At 35.9% G+C, this 24,961-nt stretch overlaps 1 protein-coding gene across 1 annotated transcript in view; it reads left to right on the plus strand.

The window, feature by feature from the left end:
* LOC139123035 (E3 ubiquitin-protein ligase MARCHF8-like) overlaps positions 1-20,965 on the plus strand; it is a 44,480-nt gene extending 23,515 nt beyond the window's left edge. Inside the window, exons 2-3 of the mRNA XM_070689004.1 lie at positions 16,463-16,888; positions 18,327-20,965. Of these exons, the coding sequence (XP_070545105.1) occupies positions 16,463-16,888; positions 18,327-18,737 (837 nt within the window). The 3' untranslated portion in view covers positions 18,738-20,965. The remainder of the gene's footprint in view (positions 1-16,462; positions 16,889-18,326) is intronic.
* Positions 20,966-24,961: the final 3,996 nt, after the last annotated feature.

Here is a 24,961-nt window from a genome sequence, read left to right on the forward strand (position 1 = left end):
ACTGCTGTGGTTTTCAAGTCTGATGTACAAATGGCATAATTTTCAACTGGGGAAGTTTAAGGTGTTGGACTATATATCGCTCTGCTTTTTTAGCAATCAGAAGAATATGTTTCCACAAGGAAATAATATGCAAATTGTGCCTTGTTATGTAAATTCATAAGTGTGGTGAATTTTGGTAAATTGTACTCTGTCCAAGGTGTACATGAAATCATGTATTAGTAAGCTGCTCATGAAGTCTTTGACTGTAATCCAGAGTATGGCTGTACAAATCTTGGATGTAATTAACTAATTTATGTAAATTTGGGATGAAACACTTGTGGGTAGGGCATATAATTAAAAGAGAAAACAATACGGATTATTTGGCATTTACAATACAATTATTCAAACGTACTCATCTCAAAAAACAAAGCAAACAAAACAGTTCATGTGATGCATGAAGCATATATGACACACATGTAATGTGTATTTTTCACCATTTAAAAAAATTTTGTTGGAGTACCTATATGCGAATTCAATGTTGAATTAGAATAACTCGCTCATCATCAGTTGTGAACATTCATCTGTAAATTATGCTTGGGGCCATTATGTAAAATCATAGTTCTCCAGCCATGGAAGAGGGCCCTGTGGTTCAAGGGGCAGGTCATTTGTCAGCTTTATCTCAAAGCAAATCAACCAACCTGATAACTATGTCCATTGAAAACAAAGGACTAAAAATACTCAATGTCAACAAGAACCAATGCGAGAACCAGGAATTGAGGACTGCCTCTTTAAATGAACATGTTAGGGTAACCTAAAAACAGTACAAAATGGGGGGTGAGGTGGATGATGTACATGGCATGTTTATTGTACATTTTCCTTATCTTATTAACCTAAGAAGCCTCAGGGTATTTCAGCTGGTGAAAACAAAAAGTTCAGTTGGTCTTGAGGCACAGGTGAAGGAGTATAAATCTGGAGTATAAATCAAAAACTGAACTGCGGTGAAATGTGTTATGTCTGAGAGTTTCACATGATTAAGCAATCACCAGAGTACATTTTGGAGGGTTACTTTGTGAAACCAATCATCTGTATTGCCAGTTGTCATGTGAGAAGAATTTGAAAATAATAAAACTGGGAAACAACCCTGTATTTTTCATATTTTTTCACATTTAAAGCAAAGTGCATCCATTACCCGTTAAAGAAAAATTTTGACATCAACTTTTAACAAGGAAACTGTAAGGAACACTCTTTCATAATCCAGAATAAAATTCAGGGGTGGTGGTCCTTCAAGGTTATGAGAGAAACAAATAATATCAAAACTACCTAAAAACATGGGCTATGTAGTTTATGTTTAAAATGGCTCCTAAACTGTGTGCTTATTATATGAACAAATAAATTTTTACACATGCACTGTTGTGGAAACTTCATTTTGCTCTGAATGCATCAGAATGAATCCACAGCAAATCTTGAAAAATATGGTAAAAATTTGAGTGTCTGCAAAAAATCTCCTTGCCGCATCCTACGTGTACTCTGGAGTCAAGACGTGTACTTTACATAGTGTCACCATACCTGCACTTTAGGAGTGTTCAATTCATGTGCCAGTGCATGATAAATATACTATATGATATATTTGATTATTGAAAAATATGAAAAAAAAACCCGGAATCATTTAAAAAATGCAATGAAAAGATAATGTGTACATGTTGTACATTGTAATTGACACACATATTTTCAGCGCGTGAGAACATTTGGAACTGAAAGTTGTTGATGACAGATGATAAATTTCAATAACATTTTTGTAAAAATATTGATGACATTTAACTTTTGTCATTCTGAGTGAAAAAAAAATGCATAGTTACGGAGCTGAATTGAACTAGAAATCCTGCTATTTTGACAAATGAACAGTTTGTGTAATGTTGATGGATGATGTTTAGTGTAAGCTGACAGATTTTTGTGATTAAATGGTGTTGATTTATAGACTACGCTTCACGACGCGTTGTGTTGCTATCGCATGTAGCTGATAAACAAAAATGTCAGTGGTTAATATGTTCAGCATCCGTACCTGCGATGTTTTATTAGGTGATTGAATTGTTGTGATAATGCGAGGCAGGGTTTTGCCGAATTATTGCAGTGGACAGTGGATAGTGGTTCTCTGATACATGTGGGCAGGATGCTGGCCTTTTTAATGAAGAGTGTGATTTCTCTCGCTTTCTGTTCAGTTAAAGCTCCATAAGCTGTATCTTTTGGCTATATTTTCAGAACTTTTGTTTTGTGGTTTCCCTACACTTTCTACATGGAATCCCTAAACTGTAATTTAATACCAAGTATTTAGCATATCAACACAACCTATATGGGTATAATCAACATTATTATTGTTGAAAATTGTATTCAAGTCAGGACAAGAATTCATTTGTAAACAATAAACAATACTCACTACACACATACAAGCTATGTTGACAAAAAGAATACTCGAAATTTCAGCATGACAAACGGATTAGGGTCAGACACGGTAGTTGATATACAGAAGCAGAATACTGAAAAACTTGCCACAAGTTACAGCTTATGTCCCTTTAATTTTCAAAGAGACAAGAATTATGCCGGCACTGTCTTCATATTCCCTTAGATAGATAAATAAACGTGTTCATAATGCATCACTGACTATCCCCCAATGTTAATACGAAACTTTGTCCCAGTCACACAACTCCAGAAGTAATTCAAATAAATCTAAAAAGAAAAGTGCTTAATGAACAACTTACAGTGGGGTGTGCGTGCTCTGTAGGCAAAAGATTGTGGCGTCAGGACATGAGGCAGAGCTTTTCCTTCATCACACTTCGTGCAAACAACCTGCGAAACGTTTCAGTTTTCACATCATAAGCCAGCTGACACGCGATATTGCTCGCTTTATGGAGTCCACATGCCTGCGTTTGAAAGTGCTCATTTAATTAATGTGAAAATCATGTATGCAACCAAATAGCCAACAATAGCACTATGAATAGACTTATAGCTATTCATTTCATTTTCTTTATCAACATTACCCCCACAAGGAATGCATTGAAATACAGTATAACTGCCTGTTTTAATATGCCTAGTGTGATTGCCAAGTAATGTTGTGTGTATGAGATATCTTCTTGGCATACCGGTATATAAGAATATGTTCAAGTTGACACAGGTCAGAAAGGACCTAATTGTTACCATGGCAGCTGCTTGATAAATTGTTTCATTTCGCAAATGTAATCTGGCTTGATGGGCGCATACCATAGAGGCATAGAATCAGCTGGTAACATTTTAGATTTCTCATTTTAGGGATTTTCCACGCTGTACCCTGATATAAGATATTCATAATAGAAAGAAACAAAGAAGCAAATGTTTTCCACCCGAAAGCTGTTAAACATCTGAACAGCGTCAGTACGTTCTGTTGTTACGAGGTACATGTACAATGTACTAGTACTTTTATAAACATCAAAAAAGATTTTTCCCAGCAGCATATCGTGGCAGAAGATATGTTTACTGTGCCGCTCAAGTTTCCAAATTATGTGATAAAGAATTTAGTCTTCCAGAGTCTTTTTAGGGAGTTTTGCCAGATCTATACGAGTTGATAATAATTGATGTCTGTTTTGACAGATAAATTCCCAATGGCAAGCACTCATGCACTCTATCCTTTGGCAAATCCGCCGAGTTTATCCAATTTATTTTTGATAAAATTATCAAGATGACAGTAGCAGAGCTGAAAAATGGAAACAGAATCTCTTTTAATGCAATTTCAACTGTTCATGGAAGATACGTGTATGTGCGGTATTATTTACATTTGTACTTGCAAAATCAGATACCTTGTGACTGTGTCTTCCTCTTTCCATCAGATCCATTTTTCACCTTGCATTGATGAACAATATATCTGAATCAAAGAAAACATGAGGAGTCTTACTCTAAACCAACACTCACATTAGTTTTGTCAATTTGTAGACATCCAAGAATGGTTGGTAAAACATCTGAAATAAATGATTTTGAGTGAAGTGTATATATACCCCTCTTGTAGTTTTGTTTTCTAAGTAATTGGTTTAACAGAAAGAAACTCATTAAATATTTACAAAGCCACAGCATAGCTTGATCCTCTGTTTCCCTGGGACTTAAGTTTTTCCAAAGCTCAGCTAACTGGACAATTTCAGAAAGGAAAGTACTTAACAGTATAATATGTTCCATGCACTTTAACTATATGCTATCAATGGAGCATTATTGTCGAATATCACCCAAAAACATTGACCGGCAATTTGACTGGATATATTTTGGAGCTACCTTGAGCACAGCCACAAGTGCTTAAAAGCTTCCAATTAGACAGAAAAAAGAGGACAATTTTTTTAGGCTGTAGGTGATAATTTCATCATTTGCTATGTTTTGTTAATGCAAAAGTTGAGAGAAGTTGATTCTCCTACAAAAAAATGTAGAAAAAAACCGTCCTTGTACAGTCTTTGATGATTGAATCAATCATTCACACATGAAGCTCTAACCCCATGGTGTTCATTAGCTACCATCACTGTATTATCAACTCTCCATACACATACAGCTACATGGTATATACTGGTGTTAGGTCAACAACTCCATGTACATGTAGTTATTGCAAAGAACTCTATTTGAAACTTCTCATTTTGTGAATCAACATTACTGCTGTACTGGAGCTTTTGCCATGTGTAAGTTGATATCTATTGTTATTTGCTGTGTTTAATACATACCGGTACGTTCATGTAGAGAGATACTAATCCAATAGACACGTCCATGTATTATGCCCGTATTACAAATGTACATGTATGTCACATGGTACCGTACTGTATGTTTAACCTTTTTCCTGCCAAGTTCATATTCACCATCATGTCAAGTTGATTAAAACTAGTGAAGCAAAACCTGTCTCATAATCATATGGTGCATTTTAACAAAGACTTGAAGACTTGAAGGTCCCTGAAGACAGAGATAATGACTTTTACAGACTAAAGCTGCTATAACAAATAGGTGAAAATATATATGGTTTTGGCTCAATGCCGCTTTCTACTGACTTTGCAGATTGGAAGTGATACTGTCTGGCAGGTAAAGGGTTAATACTGGTATATGCATACTACCGTAGTACAGAGACAGATGCATACTGGTAGGCATGCACTGTGCATAAATTGATAATTTGTCAGGTAGATACTGGAGTACACTTGTAGAGTCAGTGATACACATCCATGCTGTTTGCATCAATACATGCATTGTACATCATTATATTCTGTTTGTATTCATGCCTCGGTGTAAATATTGGTTTGTGTCAGAAATTGGCAGAGGTTTCTTGTTGTTTGTCAGAGAGTTCCAGATACAGTTGAATAAGTAGGTTGCATCTCGCCAGAAAGTCCGACGCTGACAGGGCTCGCATCAACTTCTTTAAAATTTACAAAAACAGCAAATTAGCTTCTTTCCCTTGGGACTGTTACTCTTTCAGAGTGGGTTGACGTTTCTGATAATAATAGCTAGTATTATTACATTGACGTGCCACTGTCACTCATTGTCAGCGTCAACATTGTCCCATGCCGTCTGCCTTCCCTTCATCCGAGAGCATCCAGTAGGTCTCTTTGAAAGCTTGCTACCCAGACATCTAAATGCCTGCTGGAATCGGCATTTTCAAATATTTGGTTCCAATTAACTAGTTTGCAAAGGCACGCTGATTTCCCATGGGGAAAGCTGGGCTTAAGACAAATGTTGTATTTATCATTTCCTCATCCATAAAGTAGACGATGTTTGAAATTGCCCATGTTGCTGAGAGAAAACCATTTTAATAGTTCCATTGTAGACTTGTCATTGTCCATGCTTTAGTTCAGATGAATATTTTGTTCGTTTACTGACAGATCTTCAATATTTGTCTATTAATTCTTTTATCAGAATAAACCTACTTTAGTACTCTATCATGCGGTGGTGTATTAAAATTTCTGCAGCCATGTGAAAGATAGAGATACTGTATCCGTCCCATTCCCCAGGGGTTGAGATAATTGCTGGTTTAATATGGCTAATGACTTGAGCAGGTATGGGGTACACGTAAACCTGGAGCCGGCTGGATCAGTGTTTTCAGGGCACTGTTTCAGCATATTAACTGTAGGAAGAATGTTGGTCTTAACATTTGTGGTCATCACTCTGCCGTGTAGGATGCAGTACTGTGGTTCACTCTTTGACAACTCAAACTCACATAGCTGAAAAAAGGAAACATATAATCTACAATAATATGAAGTAGAAATCCAGCCATTGTGCCTACATGGTTGTTGTATGTTCATGGTCTGGGCTTATGTGTAGGGTCTAAGAAGCTTTTAGTCGATTGGTAGGCTAAAACTCTTGTTGAATTATTTCCAAGCAGCTAATCAGAGAGCAAACAGCGTCAGTTTCAGACTCTTTAAGTTGCTGTCAATAATGACAATATACCAGTCAGATGTACTGTAACTTTCCAGATGTATTAAACAACATCATTCGTAACCTGAGTATTGGAACCGTTGTGTCAGGAAATGGGTGCCAATATTTCACGAGGCAAATTACTTCTTAGATAGTGTTGGAGTCTGTCCATCAGCTAGCAAAAGCCACTACACGATGCCAGCATGGTCTGAAAACAGTGCACCACATTCTGAACTGATATTTCATCATCAAATGTGAGCTTCCCTATAAATACTATAGTGTTAAGTCCACATCAATAATATATGCTCGTGCAGGACATATTTGACTGTTCAAAATAATTTAAGAGTATGGATTTAGAGGCCCTTGCTTGTGTATTCACTCATGAAAACAATGAATTCAAACACTTGTTTGTATAAATCATTTCATTACAGCTGTAAAAATGTTTGATTTTATCAGCCTAAGGAAACTGGGAGAAAATTGGAAAAAAGTTTTATTTTCCTCATAACAAGATGGTGAAAATGTAATTTTCCAGACAGGTTTCAAAATAAACCCACAGAAGGGATTGTAATATTATGAAAACGCTCTCTGGGGCACGTTTTGCCTTAGCTGAACTTTTAACTGCACACATGGTGTATATAGTTTGTAACAACAACAACAGGAAGTAGAGAGTACATTGACCGGATCAGCTACTTTTACTCACAAATCTGTCGTCACTTGTCAAAGTTATTAACAGTCAGTGTAGGCATTGTTTCTGTATCTGTTCAATTATGCAAAAGTAATTGTTTATCTCTGATTATGTGCCTTCTACATCAATACCCGATACATACATTTCCTGGTTTCGTAACCCTTTCCACGAAGCCTCTTGCTTTGTCAGTTTGAAGTGGGGAGAAGCTGACGGCCACAACTTAAATGCAGTGATGTAATGAGATATAGTTACAGGAATTATGTCACATTTCCTTCCCTGTCGTCCAATGTGGTGAAACACTCATTTTTAAATTGTACATGATAAGAAAATAACTAGAACTGTATGATAAAACTGGGCTAAGAAGTTTGCCCGAAAATTTTTGCACAAAATTGGAATTCTGTATAGCACTTTGTGTCAGATCCTATCTCAAGGTACAGTTAACCGTTTGTACAAAGTGAACAGGACGTTTCCTAGTTTGTAAAGTGAATGTGTTGACAGTTTTTGGAATACCAAACTTATTTGAAAAGTTACACGTAACCTTGTGTGATTGCATTCAATATTGGCTGACATGACATTTGACAATCGCACTTCTGACATGAACAGAAAGAGACTTTAAAGGGACAAAGTCGGCCATTTTTCATGAATTTTGTTTGATACGAGATACTACTTATATTGTTTTACATGTTGAAATATACTGACTGAATTGGTGACCATGCATATATTCGACCTCGGTGTAAGACAAATTAAATGAAACCATTGCTAAAAAGCAATTAATGGTCATGACCATTAATTCATTCTCCTGATGGCTTCATGTATGGTGTCTAAAACCAAGGTCAAATATATGCATGGTCACTCATTCATCAAGTATCTTTCAACATGTCAAATAATGTAAATAGTATCTCGTATCAAACAAAATTCATGAAAAATGGCCGATTTTGTCCCTTTAAAGTACTCTGCAAGTCTGGCAGTAGCTTGATCTCCTCAGTGGGATTGTGTGTTTACTTTACCACTGTGCACTGCTGGATATGCAATTTCAAACTGTGTAGACGCCATCAAACATGGCTGTTACTGGGTGTTGAACAGGTCATTTTTGGTGTTCATCCTGTGCTTTTCTAAAATAACATTAAACTTGACCAGGTCATATGGGGCTTTGCCTTGCACTGTTTGACAGGATAACATCGACCTTAATTTGAGCTTTCTGTATTTTTAATGCTCCATCCACTCATGACTAGATGTGCATACATGTACAGCAGCGTATCATATTTCTTACTTGTGCCTTAAAAAAATTGGGGAATAAAGGAAATTTATAGTCATAGCAAAATGAATCCTTGTTATGTGAACTGCATTTATGTCAGATACAGGCATACACATAATCATAGATGAAGTACCTTAGAAATACCACTCCATGACTGTAAATAAATGTGTTAAACTGGAAAAAGTCTAAATTTCCATATGCACATCATTCCACAAACAAGTATAGTGGCTACGGAACATCAGTGAAATTTCTTTATTTGCCTGCAATACTTAGTTTGGTACTCTACATACAGAAGAGAACCATGGAACTTTGGTAAAAATCTACTGGTTTACAGTATGTAGTGGCCTTTCAATATACACTGCACAATTTGTTATGTTCAAAAAGTGAATGATTTTCCATAGGCTATATGTTATAAATAGCATTCTGAAGAAGGAGTTTAGATGCTAACATCAAGTGTTCACATACTCCTCTTGAAGTGGATAACCAATCTGTGAAAATATATAGCGCTTGTTGAAAGTTGTCATCAATGATAGTGCTGTTTGTGCCATGCTTGGCATATCAAAGGCAACGGCCTCATTGTAAAACTTGGCGATACCACACATTTAGTCAATAAGATAGATTTGCTGAGTGAGTGGTTGTGGACTTGTCCTCCCTTTAGTAGCTAGCATCGACTACTGCAGTTAAGTATGCAATCAGTGTGCTACAATCTGGTCTTGTAAGATTAATAGTTCCGAGGTCAATCTAGGTCATCCGTGTGTACAGTCTTAATGTCTGTTTATAGCACATGCAAGCTGTCCTGTACATGATAATAGAGAACGCTGATGGAATAGACTGCAATGATGATGGCCGTGTTTACCAATAGCTCCATTGTTGTTTGTTGGCCAGATATGTGAAAGTAAATTTACGCTTCAATCCTCTACTAAAGATTTCAAAGTTGTGCAGTTACTCTATGCCTCTACAGTAGTTATGGCAGAGGTATTAAAGCCCCAATAGCTGCGAATGTGTAGTAAATAGGTCTCAAAATATCCTCATTTTTCCAAGGCTTTTCTATGAATAAGACCAATTAAAGACTGAAAAAGTGTATAACACTGTATAAGTGTCGAAAGTGGCATGTCAAATCAAATGTTTTAACACCAGTTTAGATTTCCCGCCATTTTCAAAAAACTAATCATGTGATCGACCAAGAAAGTAAATATTATAACAAGAAAGTGTTGGCCATCATGTGTTGTGCATTCAAGTAGATGGCATCAGGCTTGTTTCTTTTACCGGTATGATCATGATGTGTGTGTGTGTGTGTGTGTGTGTGTGTGTGTGTGTGTGTGTGTGCAGGAAATACTGCATTTTTGCACTTTTCCGTGGGGGTGCCATTTTATGAGTGCAGCATCCGTTTATTATTTACCATAACCTGTTAAAACACGTAGACATGTTCCAAATCAGCGAGCTATAATACTTGTATAATGTCCTTCAGTTAGCACATTTACACGAACCAACTTTGATTTGAAAATAAAATCATGAAAATAATGCATAAAATTCGCAGCTACTTGGGCCTTTGCTATGCCATTCTTTCAAGGAGACACTTTATCATCACGTCCCAATACCTATTACCACTATACCGTTACATTTTGTTGATAGTGAGCTCTAGGTCTTGAGATGTACTTTTCTCAGAAATATACATGTACCTCAGCAGAATTTCAAACCACTGTCATTTCTGAAGGTACTAGTACTAGCTTGAAAGACTGTGGTCCTTCTGTGCAAGACAGGTACATACCGATATGTACAGAAAGATGATGCCAGATTGGAACCAGTGTAATAGTTGCTGCAACTCACAGTAAGCTTTTCTTCAACAAAGCATATGATTATTAATGATCTAGTTAGTTTTTTCAACTTTTGATATAGAGCTCACCTGAAGGTGTATGAATTTTCTAATGTCATAAATGACCCTGATATACCTAGCTTGCAAATCACGATCACCCCTTTGGCAGAATACGTGATTCCATATTCCATTATTACCTGTTTTGGTTCTTCTATGCATTTTATGATACATGGCTGGACTGGCCTTCACAGGCCCACAAATCAGGATTAACCCGCTTTCCTACCTTGTTGTCTGTTGCAGTCGGGTAACATCCATTAAGGTAGAACGCACCTCGGGGACAGACATTCGGACTCTCAAACTTTTACAATTCTCTTCTGATATACCACATGTGGGGGTTTATTTTAAAGCTCTTGGTGAAAGGAAACTTTTCACTGGCTTAGTTTTTCGAAATTTGAAAATTTTTATTTTTCTCCATAGAGTTAACACAAGGATGGCGGCCATTTTGAATTTCTAATATCGGTAAATCTTGGGTAATTTGTTTCTCTAGTACCAAAATTTGCACAGTTACCCCCTATTTTTATTCTTGATTTTGAAAGAGAATGATTGAAAGATTTCTTGATGAAAGTTAGAGCAAAAGTTTAAGTCTTTCACTTTCGAGGTGCATACTACCTTTAAGTAAATGAAGAATACTGTATACAGTGAATGAATTTGATCTGATTTTACTATTTGATAAAAAGAGTTTCTGTGTCTTGGCTTGCCAAGATATTAACATATAGACATGGTGATAATGTGTGTGTTTCACAGTGATCCATGTTCCACAATTTGTATGTTCATTTTATTGACTCTACCTGAAAATAATTTACATGTACATGCAAGTACATGCAAGTATGAAAAATATTATGGTTTGTGATGCAACAAAAATAATTTCTATGAAGTCACATGATTTTTGATGTCATTTTCACTTTTTTTGTTCATATTTTGTCATGACTAAGCTGTAACTTTTTAGCTACTATAGACTATAGTCTATAGAAGCTATTGGGATGGGTATCCGTCTGGCGTCTGTCGTCAGTCTGTATGTATGTATGTATGTATGTATGTATGTATGTATGTATGTATGTATGTATGTATGTATGTATGTCCGTTTGTGAGGCGTCCGTCCACTCAAATATCTTGAGAACCACAGTACTTACTGATTTGATATTTGTTGTGTAGATGAAAAATATAATTTTGAGAAACTTTTTTTTTTAATTTTTTGATATTGTTGAAAATAGGCAAATTAATGCCAAAAAAGGCGTTTTTGGTAAAAAATCTTCTTCTTCATAACTGCTGGTCAGACAGCTTTGTTATTTGGTGTACAGGTCCTTAGGGATAACCCAAATTAGATTTGTTAAATTGTGATGAAATATGCAAATGTGTATTTTTAAGGAATTTTTTTGTCATTTTTGGTCAAAATTTGACTTACATTGTATGTAATTCTTGTACTGTATAAACCCTATCAATTCACCCAGAAAAAAATAATTAATATGATTTTAAATAATTGAATTAATTAGGAAATCATCAAAGCCAAAATAATTTTAGTGTAGAATTATCAGAAAGTTGAACTTTTTTTGACAGTTCATAGTGAAATGCTTACCATCTTGGAGGATTAAAACACGTAAAGGCAACTTTCCTGAATCCCAACTTTGACATATTCTGAACCGTCATTTATTGTGCCCTGTATGTTATCTAATAGTTTGTCATGATAGGGTGGTCAAATAAATAGAGATAGAGAAAGTTCTAATTTCCATTTATGGTTGACTTGGTAAGGATAAAATAAAATTACTTTTCGAGGAAAAAAATAGAGTGGTCAATTAAAAGAGTGGTCAAAGTGATAGGGTTTTTATGGTAAAGCTGGGCTGTAAGATTCCTCATGTGCTATTTATAGCAATTATGCAATCTGTGTTAACAGTGCAATGAAAGTGTTACATGATTCCTTAAAATGCTTTTGATGATCTTGAACTTCTTAAGTTTCAAACATTTGTCTCTTCAGTGTGCTTTCTCTGAGTACGTACAGTCTCAACTTATTCAACAGAACTTACTTACAATGTTAATTTGAAAGTTAAAATGTGCTTGGTTAATAGGATGAAAATACTTATAAAAATAAGCAGCTTAAGATTCTTTATAACCTGACAGATATGCTGTTTTTTCATGACGTAAATCTTGATTTAAGCAAGTCTTGTTTACTTTAATTAGAATGTAATTTACTCTCGTTTATTAGCTACTATAGACTAATATAGTCTATAGAAGCTATTGGGATGGGTATCTGTCCAGCGTCCACCATCAGTCTGTATGTATGTCTGTATGTATGTATTATGTATGTATGTATGTCTGTTTGTGAGGCGTCCGTCCACTCAAATATCTTGAAAACTGCAGTACTTACTGATTTGATATTTGTTGTGTAGATAAAATATATGATTTTGAGAAACTCTTTTTATTAATTTTTAGCTACTATAGACTATAGTCTATAGAAGCTATTGGGATGGGTATCCGTCCGGCGTCCGTCGTCAGTCTGTATGTATGTATGTATGTATGTATGTATGTATGTATGTATGTATGTATGTATGTCCGTTTGTGAGGCGTCCGTCCACTCAAATATCTTGAGAACCGCAGTACTAACTGATTTGATATTTGTTGTGTAGATGAAAAATGTGATTTTGAGAAACTATTTTTTTTTATTTTTTGATATTGTTGAAAATAGGCAAATTAATGCCAAAAAAGGTATTTTTGGTAAAAAATCTTCTTCTTCATAACCGCTGGTCAGACAGCTTTGTTATTTGGTATATAGGTCCCTAGGGATAACCCAACTTAGATTTGTTCAAATTGTGATGAAATATGCAAATGTGTATTTTTAAGGAATTTTTTTGTCATTTTTGGTCAAAATTTGACTTACAATGTAATTCTTGTACTGTATAAACCCTATCAATTCACCCAGAAAAAAAATAATTAATAGGATTTTAAATAATTGAATTAATTAGGAAATCATCAAAGCCAAAATAATTTTAGTGTGGAACTATCAGAACATTCAAGTTTTTTTGACAGTTCATAGTGAAATGCTTACCATCTTGGAGGATTAAAACATGTAAAGGCAACTTTCCTGAATCCCAACTTTGATATATTCTGAACCACCATTTATGTTATCTAAAAGAAATTGCTCATAATAGTTTGTCATGATAGGGTGGTCAAATAAATAGAGATAGAGAAAGTTCTAATTTCCATTTATGGTTGACTTGGTAAGGACAAAATAAGATTACTTTTTGAGGAAAAAAATAGAGTGGTCAATTAAAAGAGTGGTCAAAGTGATAGGGTTTTTATGGTAAAGCTGGGCTGTAAGATTCCTCATGTGCTATTATAGCATTATGCAATCTGTGTAAACAGTGCAATGAAAGTGTAACATGATTCCTTATGATGCTTTTGATGACCTTGAACTTCTTAAGTTTCAAACATTTGTCTTTTCAGTGTGCTTTCTCTGAGTACGTACAGTCTCAACTTATTTGACAGAACTTACTTACAATGTTAATTTGAAAGTTAAAATGTGCTTGGTAATAGGATGAAAATACAGATATAGATAACCAGCTGAAGATTCTTTATAACCTGACAGATACTGTATGCTGTTTTATTATGACGTAAATCTTGATTTAAGCAAGTCTTGTTTACTTTTATTAGAATGTAATTAACTCTCGTTTATTTGCTATTATAGACTAATATAGTCTGATGAAATATGCAAATCTGTATTTTTACTGAATTTTTTTCCATTTTTGGTCTGGCCATCCTGAAATGAGCTATCAAAGATATCCTCCTTCTTCATCAATACATGTGTCACAAAAGGTTATTCTCTACATAACACAGCAGAGCTCTGTCAACTGTTGAGTTGCTTGTTTTTTCAAAACCGCTGGTCAGACAGCTCTAATATTTGGTTTACATGTCCCTAGGATGACCTTAGTGAGATAATTTCATACAGTCAGGAAATACTTAATTTTGTATCCATGTCTATAGTAGCTTCAGGGACTTTGGCCCTATGTTTGATATTGTTGAAAATATGCAAATTAACACCAAAAACGGCGTTTTTGGTAAAAAATCTTCTTCTTCATAACCACTGGTCAGTCAGCTTTGTTAATTGGTATACAGGTCCCTAGGGATAACCCAACTTAGATTTGTTAAAATTGTGATGAAATATGCAAATATGTATTTTTACGGAATTTTTTTTTCCATTTTTGGTCAGGCCATCCTGAAATGAGCTATCAAAGATATCCACCTTCTTTATCAATACATGTGTCACATAACACAGCAGAGCTCTGTCGACTGTTGAGTCGCTTGTTTTTTCGAAACCGCTGGTCAGACAGCTTTAATATTTTGTTTACAAGTCCCTAGGATAACCTTAGTGAGATAATTTCATACAGTCAGGAAGTACCTAATTTTGTATCCATGTCTATAGTACATGTAGCTTCAGGGACTTTGGCCCTATGTTTATATACATGTAATTATGGTTTCTTGTTCCACTCTCAAAAGCATGGCGAAGTTGTCAAAAACAGCATCTACTAGTATATGCTAAAATGCATTTTTTATTGTTTACATTTGAATTGTCATCTAGACCAGGATTCACTTGTCAACAATTTTAACAATGCTGTTTACACTTGTACAGACTGAGTTGACATTGACAAGCTCAATACTGTGTATCTCAACACTCCTTGGGGAGTAGAACAAGAAACTGTAGTTGACGTTAAAAATAGCAATGGTGAAAAATCCATCAAAAGTTACAGCTTCTTGCTTTTAAGCAGTGTCTACCTGATATATTTTATTGGTATGGATCTATTTCCATAATTTCAAGTTATAAAGTCTGGTCAGAGCAATATATAAATCAGATCGTTCAAAAATATTTGGTTCTGTTATTTTGAAAAATAAAATGGCAGCCAGCTGTATTTCCCAAAGTGTGCCCGGAGAAAAGACTAGAAGAGTACCCAAATTATGCAAATCAGGTGACATATTAACTGCATATACCGGTAGTATAGTATAGCATAGGTGAATATATAATTCTAGCAATAATGGTAGATATTCAAACATCATGCATTTCAAAGGACTATTTGCCTGCAAATAAATTGAGTAAGAATTTAAAATTTGCGAAGAGAAGAAGTGAATTATGGAAGAATGTACACCATTACAGCTATCATAAACTGAAGGACCCAGTTGTGTATGGGTCTCTCACCAGAAACTCCAACTCCAAGCACACTGGTAGTTTAGGTTAGAGTTTACAGAGACCCATGCAGTATAGTACATGTCTGGATCTTTCACGGAATACAGCTGGTCGTGCTTGATTAAATTAGCTCTGATATTAACTCAGCCAATTCTCGGTTGTCATGGTAACAGTGTCAAGTAGGGTCACCCTTTAATTGTGTATTTTCTCAAGTCATTTCTTGGGTTAGTGTTCCCTAGAGAAAATAAAATGACAGTACAAGATACTTAGTGTCATGCCACTCAGATATTTCTAAGGAATCAGAGTAGTCCTCTTGACCACAACAAGGCCCATTGACAGATTTAGTACCTAAATTGTTGTAGCAGTATATTCTATAATCATTATTTTGACTTTCCAATGAGGCAAGTATTTTTTTTTGAAGTGAATGAGGATGAATGAAAACGGAAAAAAATATTCTGATGAAATTTTACAAACCCTTTGCATTTGATTACGCCGTGTCTATTTTGTGGCAAAGTCACTTTATTATTCTGATTGTCCAATGTGACAAAAATTTCTACTATGAATGGAATGAATATGAATGAAAATTGAGAGATATATTCGAACTGATGAAATTTTACAAAACTTCGGATGTGGAAATTTTTCTGGAGAATACCAATAAAATACCAATAAAATAATTGTATTAGTTGTGTTTACTGAAGGTAAATATGGTTCCAAATGAAAAATTATGTGTCATTTTTCACGTCCATATACCTTTATGGGCCCATGTGTGATGGATCCCTGATACACGTGCTGGGACTGGCTCATGATGTGTAAATATGGGATCTAGTAATGTTAATATTATGCAGACAATGAAATTTAGCTGACAGGGTCTTGATAGATAGACCATTGCACTTTACATAGATGCCTTGAGACAGCTGAAGTAGACTTACTGACGACACTTTGATCATTATCTATGAAATAAACTGCAATATGGAAATGGTATAGCACTTTATTAAGAATTTACAGCATGGATTGGGTTGACTGTAGAGAAGTTAAGTTGTGTAACCTCTCTACATGTGTTCTTTAAGGATCTTAATGGTAAAATGTCTGTATTTACTTTCGATTTCACAGACCTCAGATGGAAGTCGGCCTGGTACGGCACCCTCCATAACGGTGACTCGCGAGACGATAAAGCGGCTGCCGTGCAAAAGCAAATCCATGGGGGCCATTCAGAGAATGTCAACAGACAGCATCGAGTATATAACAACAGAACGGCATGAGAAAATAACCGAATCAAAGCCACCCACCACCTCTCGGCCGCAGTCTCGATGCCAGTCATCTGTGTCAATGGTCTCATCCAATGCCGACATTTGCCGTATATGTCACTGTGAAGGGGACAGCGAGTTGCCTTTGATTACGCCGTGTCTATGTTCGGGAAGTCTGAAATTCGTCCACCAGCAATGCCTTCAACAGTGGATCAAAAGTTCTGATACCAAGAGCTGCGAACTTTGCAAATTCGAGTTCTTTATGCAGTCGAAACTTAAACCAATTGGAAAGGTGAGTGAACTACTGGAGTCTAGTCCCATAGCCTCAAGCGTTTTCTCTTCATCTATGTTGGTAATGCTGGATAATTTATACATGAGTGCCCATCGTGTCAGTTTTGTTTGTCTGAATTGGTGTTAAAGGCCTGTGCCAGCGTCAGATTGTCTCGCAGTGAAATCGACTTATTAGATTACAATTTCAATAGAAAACAAAAGGCTTTGACACTCCATAATCCTCTTAAAGACTAAAACAAACTTGATCCCGGGGATCAAGTCCCTGGCCTTTAACTTCACGTACATGTGTGCCTGTTGTTAATATGAAACAGCAAAGAAAGCTATCGTTGTATGTCTCGATGATGTTCAAAATAATATGCAGCGTGATTTGCTACGGTATTATAAGTACATGAACATTGAAATTATTTTATGAATATTGTACCATCACAGTATTTGAAATTAAGAAATACACAAAGAAAATTGAATTCCAAACATGGCATGTGATGAATAAAAGTTATTTTACCATATGCCAGCCATATCTGATCCGCTCTAATCTACTTCTTTGATTTTCAGAGTTGGTGTTGCATTAGGGTAGATGTTGAGAAAAGGTCATGCAACTGACTCATGTAGTATTGAATATGTAATGACGTTGCAGTTTATAAGTCAATTCCAAATAGTGGTTCGCAATTATATATTTTAATGTTTCATGTCTGGGAAGATATATTTCTCATAATAAGTTATCATATATACGCTACAAATTGCAATTTAAGACAATGATAGAATTTATGTTTGCAAAATACCCCCATGGGTAATAAAATCATATGTGTGTCAAAATTTATGTCATCATGATTGGTAAGTTTGTAAATGTTTTGAAATACTATGCAGAAATTTTTCTGTGATGCCTGTGTATATGTGTCAGTGCAGCTGTGATAGGGACAACAGTAATTTGCCACTAGCTCTGAAATATTGTATATTGCACCTATGGTGTTTTCTGGAATCCTGGCAAAAAGCGTTTTGTGTGCTGTCAGTATTAGTGTGTGAATCCAGCAGACTTTGTAGATACGGAAGTACTGAAAAGCTAGGGAAACTTCTCTCTCTCTGTCTCTGATAATCACATGACATTCCGTACATTTTGACAGCCGAGTAACCAGCATCTTTGTTAAGTGAACCCAATCAAGCATGATCAGTAGATATAGTTCCAGGAGTGTAACAAGTACTACAAGCACTTCACAATCAAGTTCAGTGTTGTAACTGCCTTCTTGTAACCTGGAAAGAATTCCATGTCAATTTGAAAGATCAAAACCAATGAGGAATTATACCATTCTTTAAAAGTTTTACAGATATACAACTATCTGAAGACTTTCACAGTAATCCTCTCTCCGACATAAACTAACTCTGTAAGTTACATACGAAGTATGAAAATAAATTTAAAATTCATTCTTTTTGATTTTCTTTTACAGTGGGAGAGGTTAGAGATGTCATCTAGTGAGAGAAGAAAGATAATGTGTTCAGTATCGTTTCACATAATAGCAATCACCTGTGTGGTGTGGTCATTGTACGTGCTCATTGACCGCACCACGGAGGAAATCCGCCAAGGCGCCCTGGAGTGGCCATTTTGGACAAAACTTGTGGTCGTTGCAATAGGCTTCACCGGCGGGCTGGTGTTCATGTACGTCCAGTGCAAAGTGTATGTTCAACTGTGGCGTCGGCTGAAGGCGTACAATCGCGTCATTTACGTACAGAATTGCCCGGAAGGGAAGCGAGTGGAACTGATGGTACAGAAGAAGCTGGATGGCAACAGTGGGGAACAGAAACCCCAAGGAAGCCAAGTAAACCAAAGCAGTGAGAACCAAGGAGAAGTTGCTTTGTGAGAATTTACAACCGAAAAAAAACAAACAAACTATTATAATAATGACCTTTCGGTAGGATCAAGGAAGTTTTGCTGCTATATGGATGCGTTCTGTAAACCTACAAGCAACAGTGCAAAAATGGTAGTGTTTTGCAACAGTCAACACGTCTCAATGTTGCCGAGCTATACTTGTCAAATAGTGAATACTCTACAACTAACATTACCAGTGTTGTCAGAGGAAATTAAAACTTTCAAGAAGCGAACGAGAACACTGTCATCTAAAATAAACACTGGATAGGGGTTCCCAAATGAAGCTATCTTCTGCCATTGCCTGATACAAGATACTCAGCTGTATCGTAACAGCGGAAGAGCTCACAATTAATCCGAACGATAACAATTCTACCAACACTGTCAATCAATCAAAAATGCTGATAAGTATCATTCTTACATCACCAAAGGATGAACATGTCCATAATATGAAAGTTGCCAAGAAACAGCTGTCACAGATTCTTAACAAGTGTTTCTCTTTCTCGTTGAGTGCAAGAAAAAAAATCTGTACTTACTCAAGTTTACCTGGTCGAAGAAAATTAATAAATGAAAATTTGCTGTAATAGAGTGTAAAAAGCTACTCAAGACAATATATTTGTATTTCCTAGAAATTGCAGGGCTATTTTGAAAGATGAAAGAGTTTTTGTACATCAAGCTTCAAAAATATGATAATTATAACTTCTTAAATCTGTAAATATTATGTTTTACTATTCTGTAAAAAAAAATTTGTCTAGAGTGAGCTTGTGATTGTGGGAGTAAGGGAATTCTTAGGTCAGCTGCTTGTGTTCGACATTATGTGTATTTTGTCGAGCAAACATTATGACAATTTGTGAATGTCCGTCAAGCAGATGACTTTCATGTTCAATCTACAGAATTGTGATGTAATGCTTTACAATTCAGATATTTTCCATCTGCATTATAGAAGACCAGTTGTGATTGGACGAGAGCGTCCACACTGTGTATACATTTTACCCAAATGACCAATGAGAGGCTGCCGCTTTGATGCATGTGTGACACCTTTATTTTGTAAGGCTGTGATTTGTCCTCTTTAATGGCTATTTTGTGATGTGTACATCAAAATTTTGGGAGGAAAATCATCGGGGATTCAGTGGCCCCTATCTTCTAGTTTTGATGTGTCTTTTAGGTTTAGCAACATCACTACACAATATCATCTGTGAACTCGAGTGAGTAATTTTGGACACTTTTTATTCCATATCTGACTGTATGTGTACATGAAAACCATATTTTAACATTGCAACAACTTACAGAGTGATCCTTTGTATAAGTACCGGTTGAATTGCTGTGTATCTCTGCAAAATTTCCTCATATCATAGTTTATCATAAGCAGCATTATAGTATACACAGGTACTAGTGTAAAGGTACAAAGTTGAGTTAAAGGCATGTGTTTCTTTTATTAGATTTATCAGTCAGTGGTCAAATTTTGTTAATGACAACAGCAACAACACCTCTATAATCCTTCTGGGTCAAAGTAAGTAAAGTCTTTGGTTTTTAAGTTTTTTGAAGAAACAACTAATAAAATTTTCACAGAATTTTTTATCTTTGGCAATATTCTGTGGCAAAACTAAGCCTTACAACAGTCAGATTACAAGCATTTAAGGCTGTGGTGAGATGTGCATGTAAAACAGTACATTCCAGAAGCATATAGTTACAGGAATGTGCATGTTAAAAAACAGTAAAAACAGGCACATTGATATTGTGTAAAATTTGTTGTGTGTGTTTTTAACCCAACCCGCCATCTGTTTGTAATTTTGAGTGGATGCCAGACAAAGAATTTACATACTTTGGCCTTATCACCAAAAGCAATCGCATCCTAAGGATTGAAAAACATGCCTTTAACTTCTAACACCTGGCCACATTTGCAGAGTTCATGTTCGTGTCAAGTTCAATGGTACAATGTTCCTGTAAAGAACAGCATGGATTGGAACTTTCTGCTCGCCACAGTCGTTGCCTATCCTCATTGGCTGCATGTAGCCATGAACATAATGTAACAAAATATGTATGTACTCGTGAATTTCAAGTGAAGGGTGTATAGCACAAAGTTGTCATCACTTTGTAAAATAAACAAAAGACCAACAGAGAACCAATCAGACACTAAAATTGTGAATATATTATGCAAACTTGAACTGATTGGTTGAAAGGTCTGCTCATGAATAATAAAATGCACAGGTGTAATTTACCATATTCATTCAGTGCACATGTCATTGTGTTTTCCCAGGTGTTAAATTAATGCATCCTTTGAAATATAACAGAAATATAAAAGACATTTAACACTCACAGACTCAGTTCCAGTAATGATTTACACTTTTCAATCGAAAAAATGTCCAAGTGATTTTAGAAAAATTTGTTTTCAAAATTTTGTTCATTTGTAATGGCGTACTTCAATATGTGTGAACGATTTCACTACGCTATCTTTTGTTGAGTGAAATATTATTTAATGCTTTAAAAAAAACAAAAGAACATGTCACATATTCCCAACTTTTCAGAATAGCTGTGGTGTGTCTGTTTATTCATATGGCCAAAGACTGATACCTGTTTGACTTTCTATAATCACAGTGAGGGACTCTTACAAAATAAATTAATCTTTCATCCTTTGAACCCTGCTCAGGTAAATTACCATATGATGATATCATAGGTCATCAAGAGGTCATGGCTCAAAGGTGAATGAAGTATATGAAGCAATGAAGTATAATACTATGACCTGCGGTTGCATGTGCCGTTTCTAAGCAACAACTATTCCAAACATTTGATTTTTATTTTCATTACGTTAATACATATTGCTGCTGCAGATGAAAGAAGATTCAAGGAGAAAAAAAAATTAAGCAATGTTTTTTAAAATTTTGCCGCAGCCTTTGACCCCCCTCTCCTTTAGATGTGTGATGTAAATTATGGTTTTGGGTTTAACGTATAAAATTCCAAAGAAAGGATGGAAAAAATAGTATGTAACAGCTGTGAAGTTCTCATGATACACTTGTCCATGTTATTCAAATTCTCAGTAATTGTATCTCTTTGCATTGCTTTGGTGATTACGTTTTAAAGGGACATAAGCTGTAACTTGTGGCAAGTTTTTCAGTATTCTGTTTCTGTATATCAACTACCGTGTCTGACCCTAATCCGTTTGTCATGCTGAAATTTCGAGTATTCTTTTTGTCAACACGGTTTCTATGTGTGTGGTGATCACTGTTTATTGTTTACAAATGAATTCTAGTCCGGACTTGAATACAATTTTCAACAATAACAATGGAGATTATACTCATATAGGTTCTGTTGATATGCTAAATACTTGGCATTAAATTACAGTTTAGGGATTCAATGCAGAAAGTGTAGGGAAACCACAAAACAAGTTCTTAAAAAATAGCCAAAAGATACAGCTTATGGAGCTTTAAATAAAATGACCAGACCGTCCGGTTGAATACATACCAGAGCTTGAACCAAATTGAAGGGATAAAAGGCGCTAAAAGCAGGCGTACCTTGCAATCTGATTAAAACAAGATGTAGAGTACGGCGACGTCTTCTTATGCGTACGCGGTATTCTCTCGCTGTCGCCTCTCACTACATCTGACCAACTCCCATAGAAGGTCGCGTTCAAATCTCGCGCATTTAAGCAGCCAATCAGATTGCACATTATGCGATCCATGTAAACATACGATCTAATCGTCGTTCACATCTGCAGCGTCAAGTACACAACACGATCGACGCACTTTCTAATTTCAGTCTAGCAATTTGTAGCCGCTCGGCTGGCTTGTACACATTATGTAGTGAGAGGCGACAGCGAGAGAATACCGCGTACGCATAAGAAGACGTCGCTGTACTCTACATCTGATTTTAATCAGATTGGCGTACCTTGCAAAACTCATCTTGCGGTCTGCATTCCTAGCTATTACTATACACTAATTATACCTATGTCACAGATTTCCATGTTGACACTAAATCTTGTACCACCCATTGTTTTATTTTTGCGGCAGAATGTGGCACCATGTGACACATGTGCCACAGCTTTCCAGTTTAAGGAAAAAAGCCACAGCAAACCATCTTAGCCTTGTCCCTATGAAAAATAATGCATTATGTACAGTACAGATCACCAACAGAGAACTCTGAAAGCAAAATTAGCTTGTCTGACACTTTTGAACGTCACAATGTAGTCCAACGGCAATGATTGTGTGGTTAGAGAACCCAGGCTTGAGAATCAGGTTTGAATATGTTCAAATTTGTCTGTCACCTGACAAAAAATCTTATGAACTTTAAAAACCAGTTTAGCATGTATGCAATACAGTGATGATATGTAAGTACAGGGACACAGGAGATGAATACATCGAAGGCTTTCAAACAAAAATGCTATATCTTGATGAGAAATTATGCAAACCCCCCCCCCCCCCCAGATACTTGGGACTGTTCACAGCAGTACTCATACATAAATAAATGTATTCTGTGTTTGAATGAAAATTCATATCTATGATGTAATTCAACACTGAGGTTATATGGGTTCTATGCGTGGATAAGAATCAACTGGAATTTAGGGTGAAAATTTTATGAAACGTTGGATAAACGCTCAGTCACCTACTTTTCTCTAGTAAAAGTCAATATATTTAGAGCATGTATGAAGCAAATCACTTCTGAACATCTTTCACGAGTAACATAAAATACGATGTTTGCTTGAAGCTGGTGTGTTGCATTTGTATCAATTTCTGTACACCCTGAGGGTAATCCTATAGAAAACCTGTTTCTTTTCATCACCCAACTATTTCACTGGTAGATTTGAAATCACAGTTACACATCGCATCAGACATGTCCCGTTTTTTTCCTCCCAGCGATGCTTCAGTAATGGGACTGTTGTCATGGAAACCAGATTCAGCAACTGATCTCCACATTTCATCAAGCATGACCAATCTCTGTTTTTACTCTGTTCAGGTGTTTTACAATATCACGCTTACCATTGGTCTCCAAGACTGCAGGTCTCATTGCTTGAAATCCAGCATCCAAGACTGCAGGTCTCATTGCTTGAAATCCAGCATCCTGTGCAAACACGTGTATCAAAGCTGATCTCTTCTTATTCAATAATAGGAAGTGTGAAAACGAAGGACACTTCAGTTTAGATTATGTTATCTTCAGGCAATAGACAGATAGCATAATAATATGTATGCCCCAAGCAGTGCGTCATCACTATCGGCACTGGTTTAATTCCTATTGAAATATTTCAGTTTTCAACACATTCTGAAATACAAACTATATATTGGTCAAATTACAGTCCCCATGCAGTCTTTTTCTATAGAAACTAGTGATTTCTCATTCTCAACCTTACTCTCTTGTGTTTTCATTATTGCGCCATGTATCTCTTTTTATGAAATACCAAGGGCAGCCTGTTCACTCCAGTTGAGTACATCCACAATAGAAAATCAGACCGGATTCCTGGATTATTTTCATGGTAAATTTGAAAAGCAGCCCCAAAAATAGATGTAGACAGCACTGTTAAACCCTCTCCGGCCAAAACCTGATCGCAATTGAGGTGTATAACCAGCAAGTCAGCACAAAAGGGTTAACCTAATACGTGTTAGAGATCCAACGAAAATGTCACTGCAGGTTGAGGTGTTCCGGTATGTTGGACTCAATGAATAAATACCTCTTGTATTTAGTTCCTAGTATCAAGAATATCTAGCTGCTTACAGCATCTCATAAACCTGCATACCATTTCACCTTAGCAACTTTTGTTTTTGCTATTGCCACTTATACTGCACACCTGCAGGGACAATCACTTTTATTTGAACAACAGCAAACCATCGTCAAGTGTGACTCATTGGGCCCTGGTTTTGTTTTGTTTTGTTTTCTTTTACTTGATAGTATACAACAGAGTAATTTACCTAAACTTGTCTTAAGTCTGTAAATTTTTTCTGACATTTGCTGATTACCATGGACACATCGCTTTTACTATCTAAAATTTTAAAGTAGAACATTAATTTGCCAAAAAATCACAGGAGAACAAAATAGACATTTTGTATAAACTTTCATAATCTCTTAATAGCTATCTGCCTGCTTGTAAACTCTGATTGAAAGTTCAACATTACACAATCGCACCAAGCCACAAGTCACTGAAATACAATTTGCAATGCAAGTCTTTGATTTGTATACATGTATTTGTCTGAGCTACACAACCATGGTACTGTCACATGTTTGTTTCAAAATAAT

Source organism: Ptychodera flava, chromosome 22 (assembly GCF_041260155.1).
Source record: "Ptychodera flava strain L36383 chromosome 22, AS_Pfla_20210202, whole genome shotgun sequence".
NCBI classification, from domain to species: domain Eukaryota; kingdom Metazoa; phylum Hemichordata; class Enteropneusta; family Ptychoderidae; genus Ptychodera; species Ptychodera flava.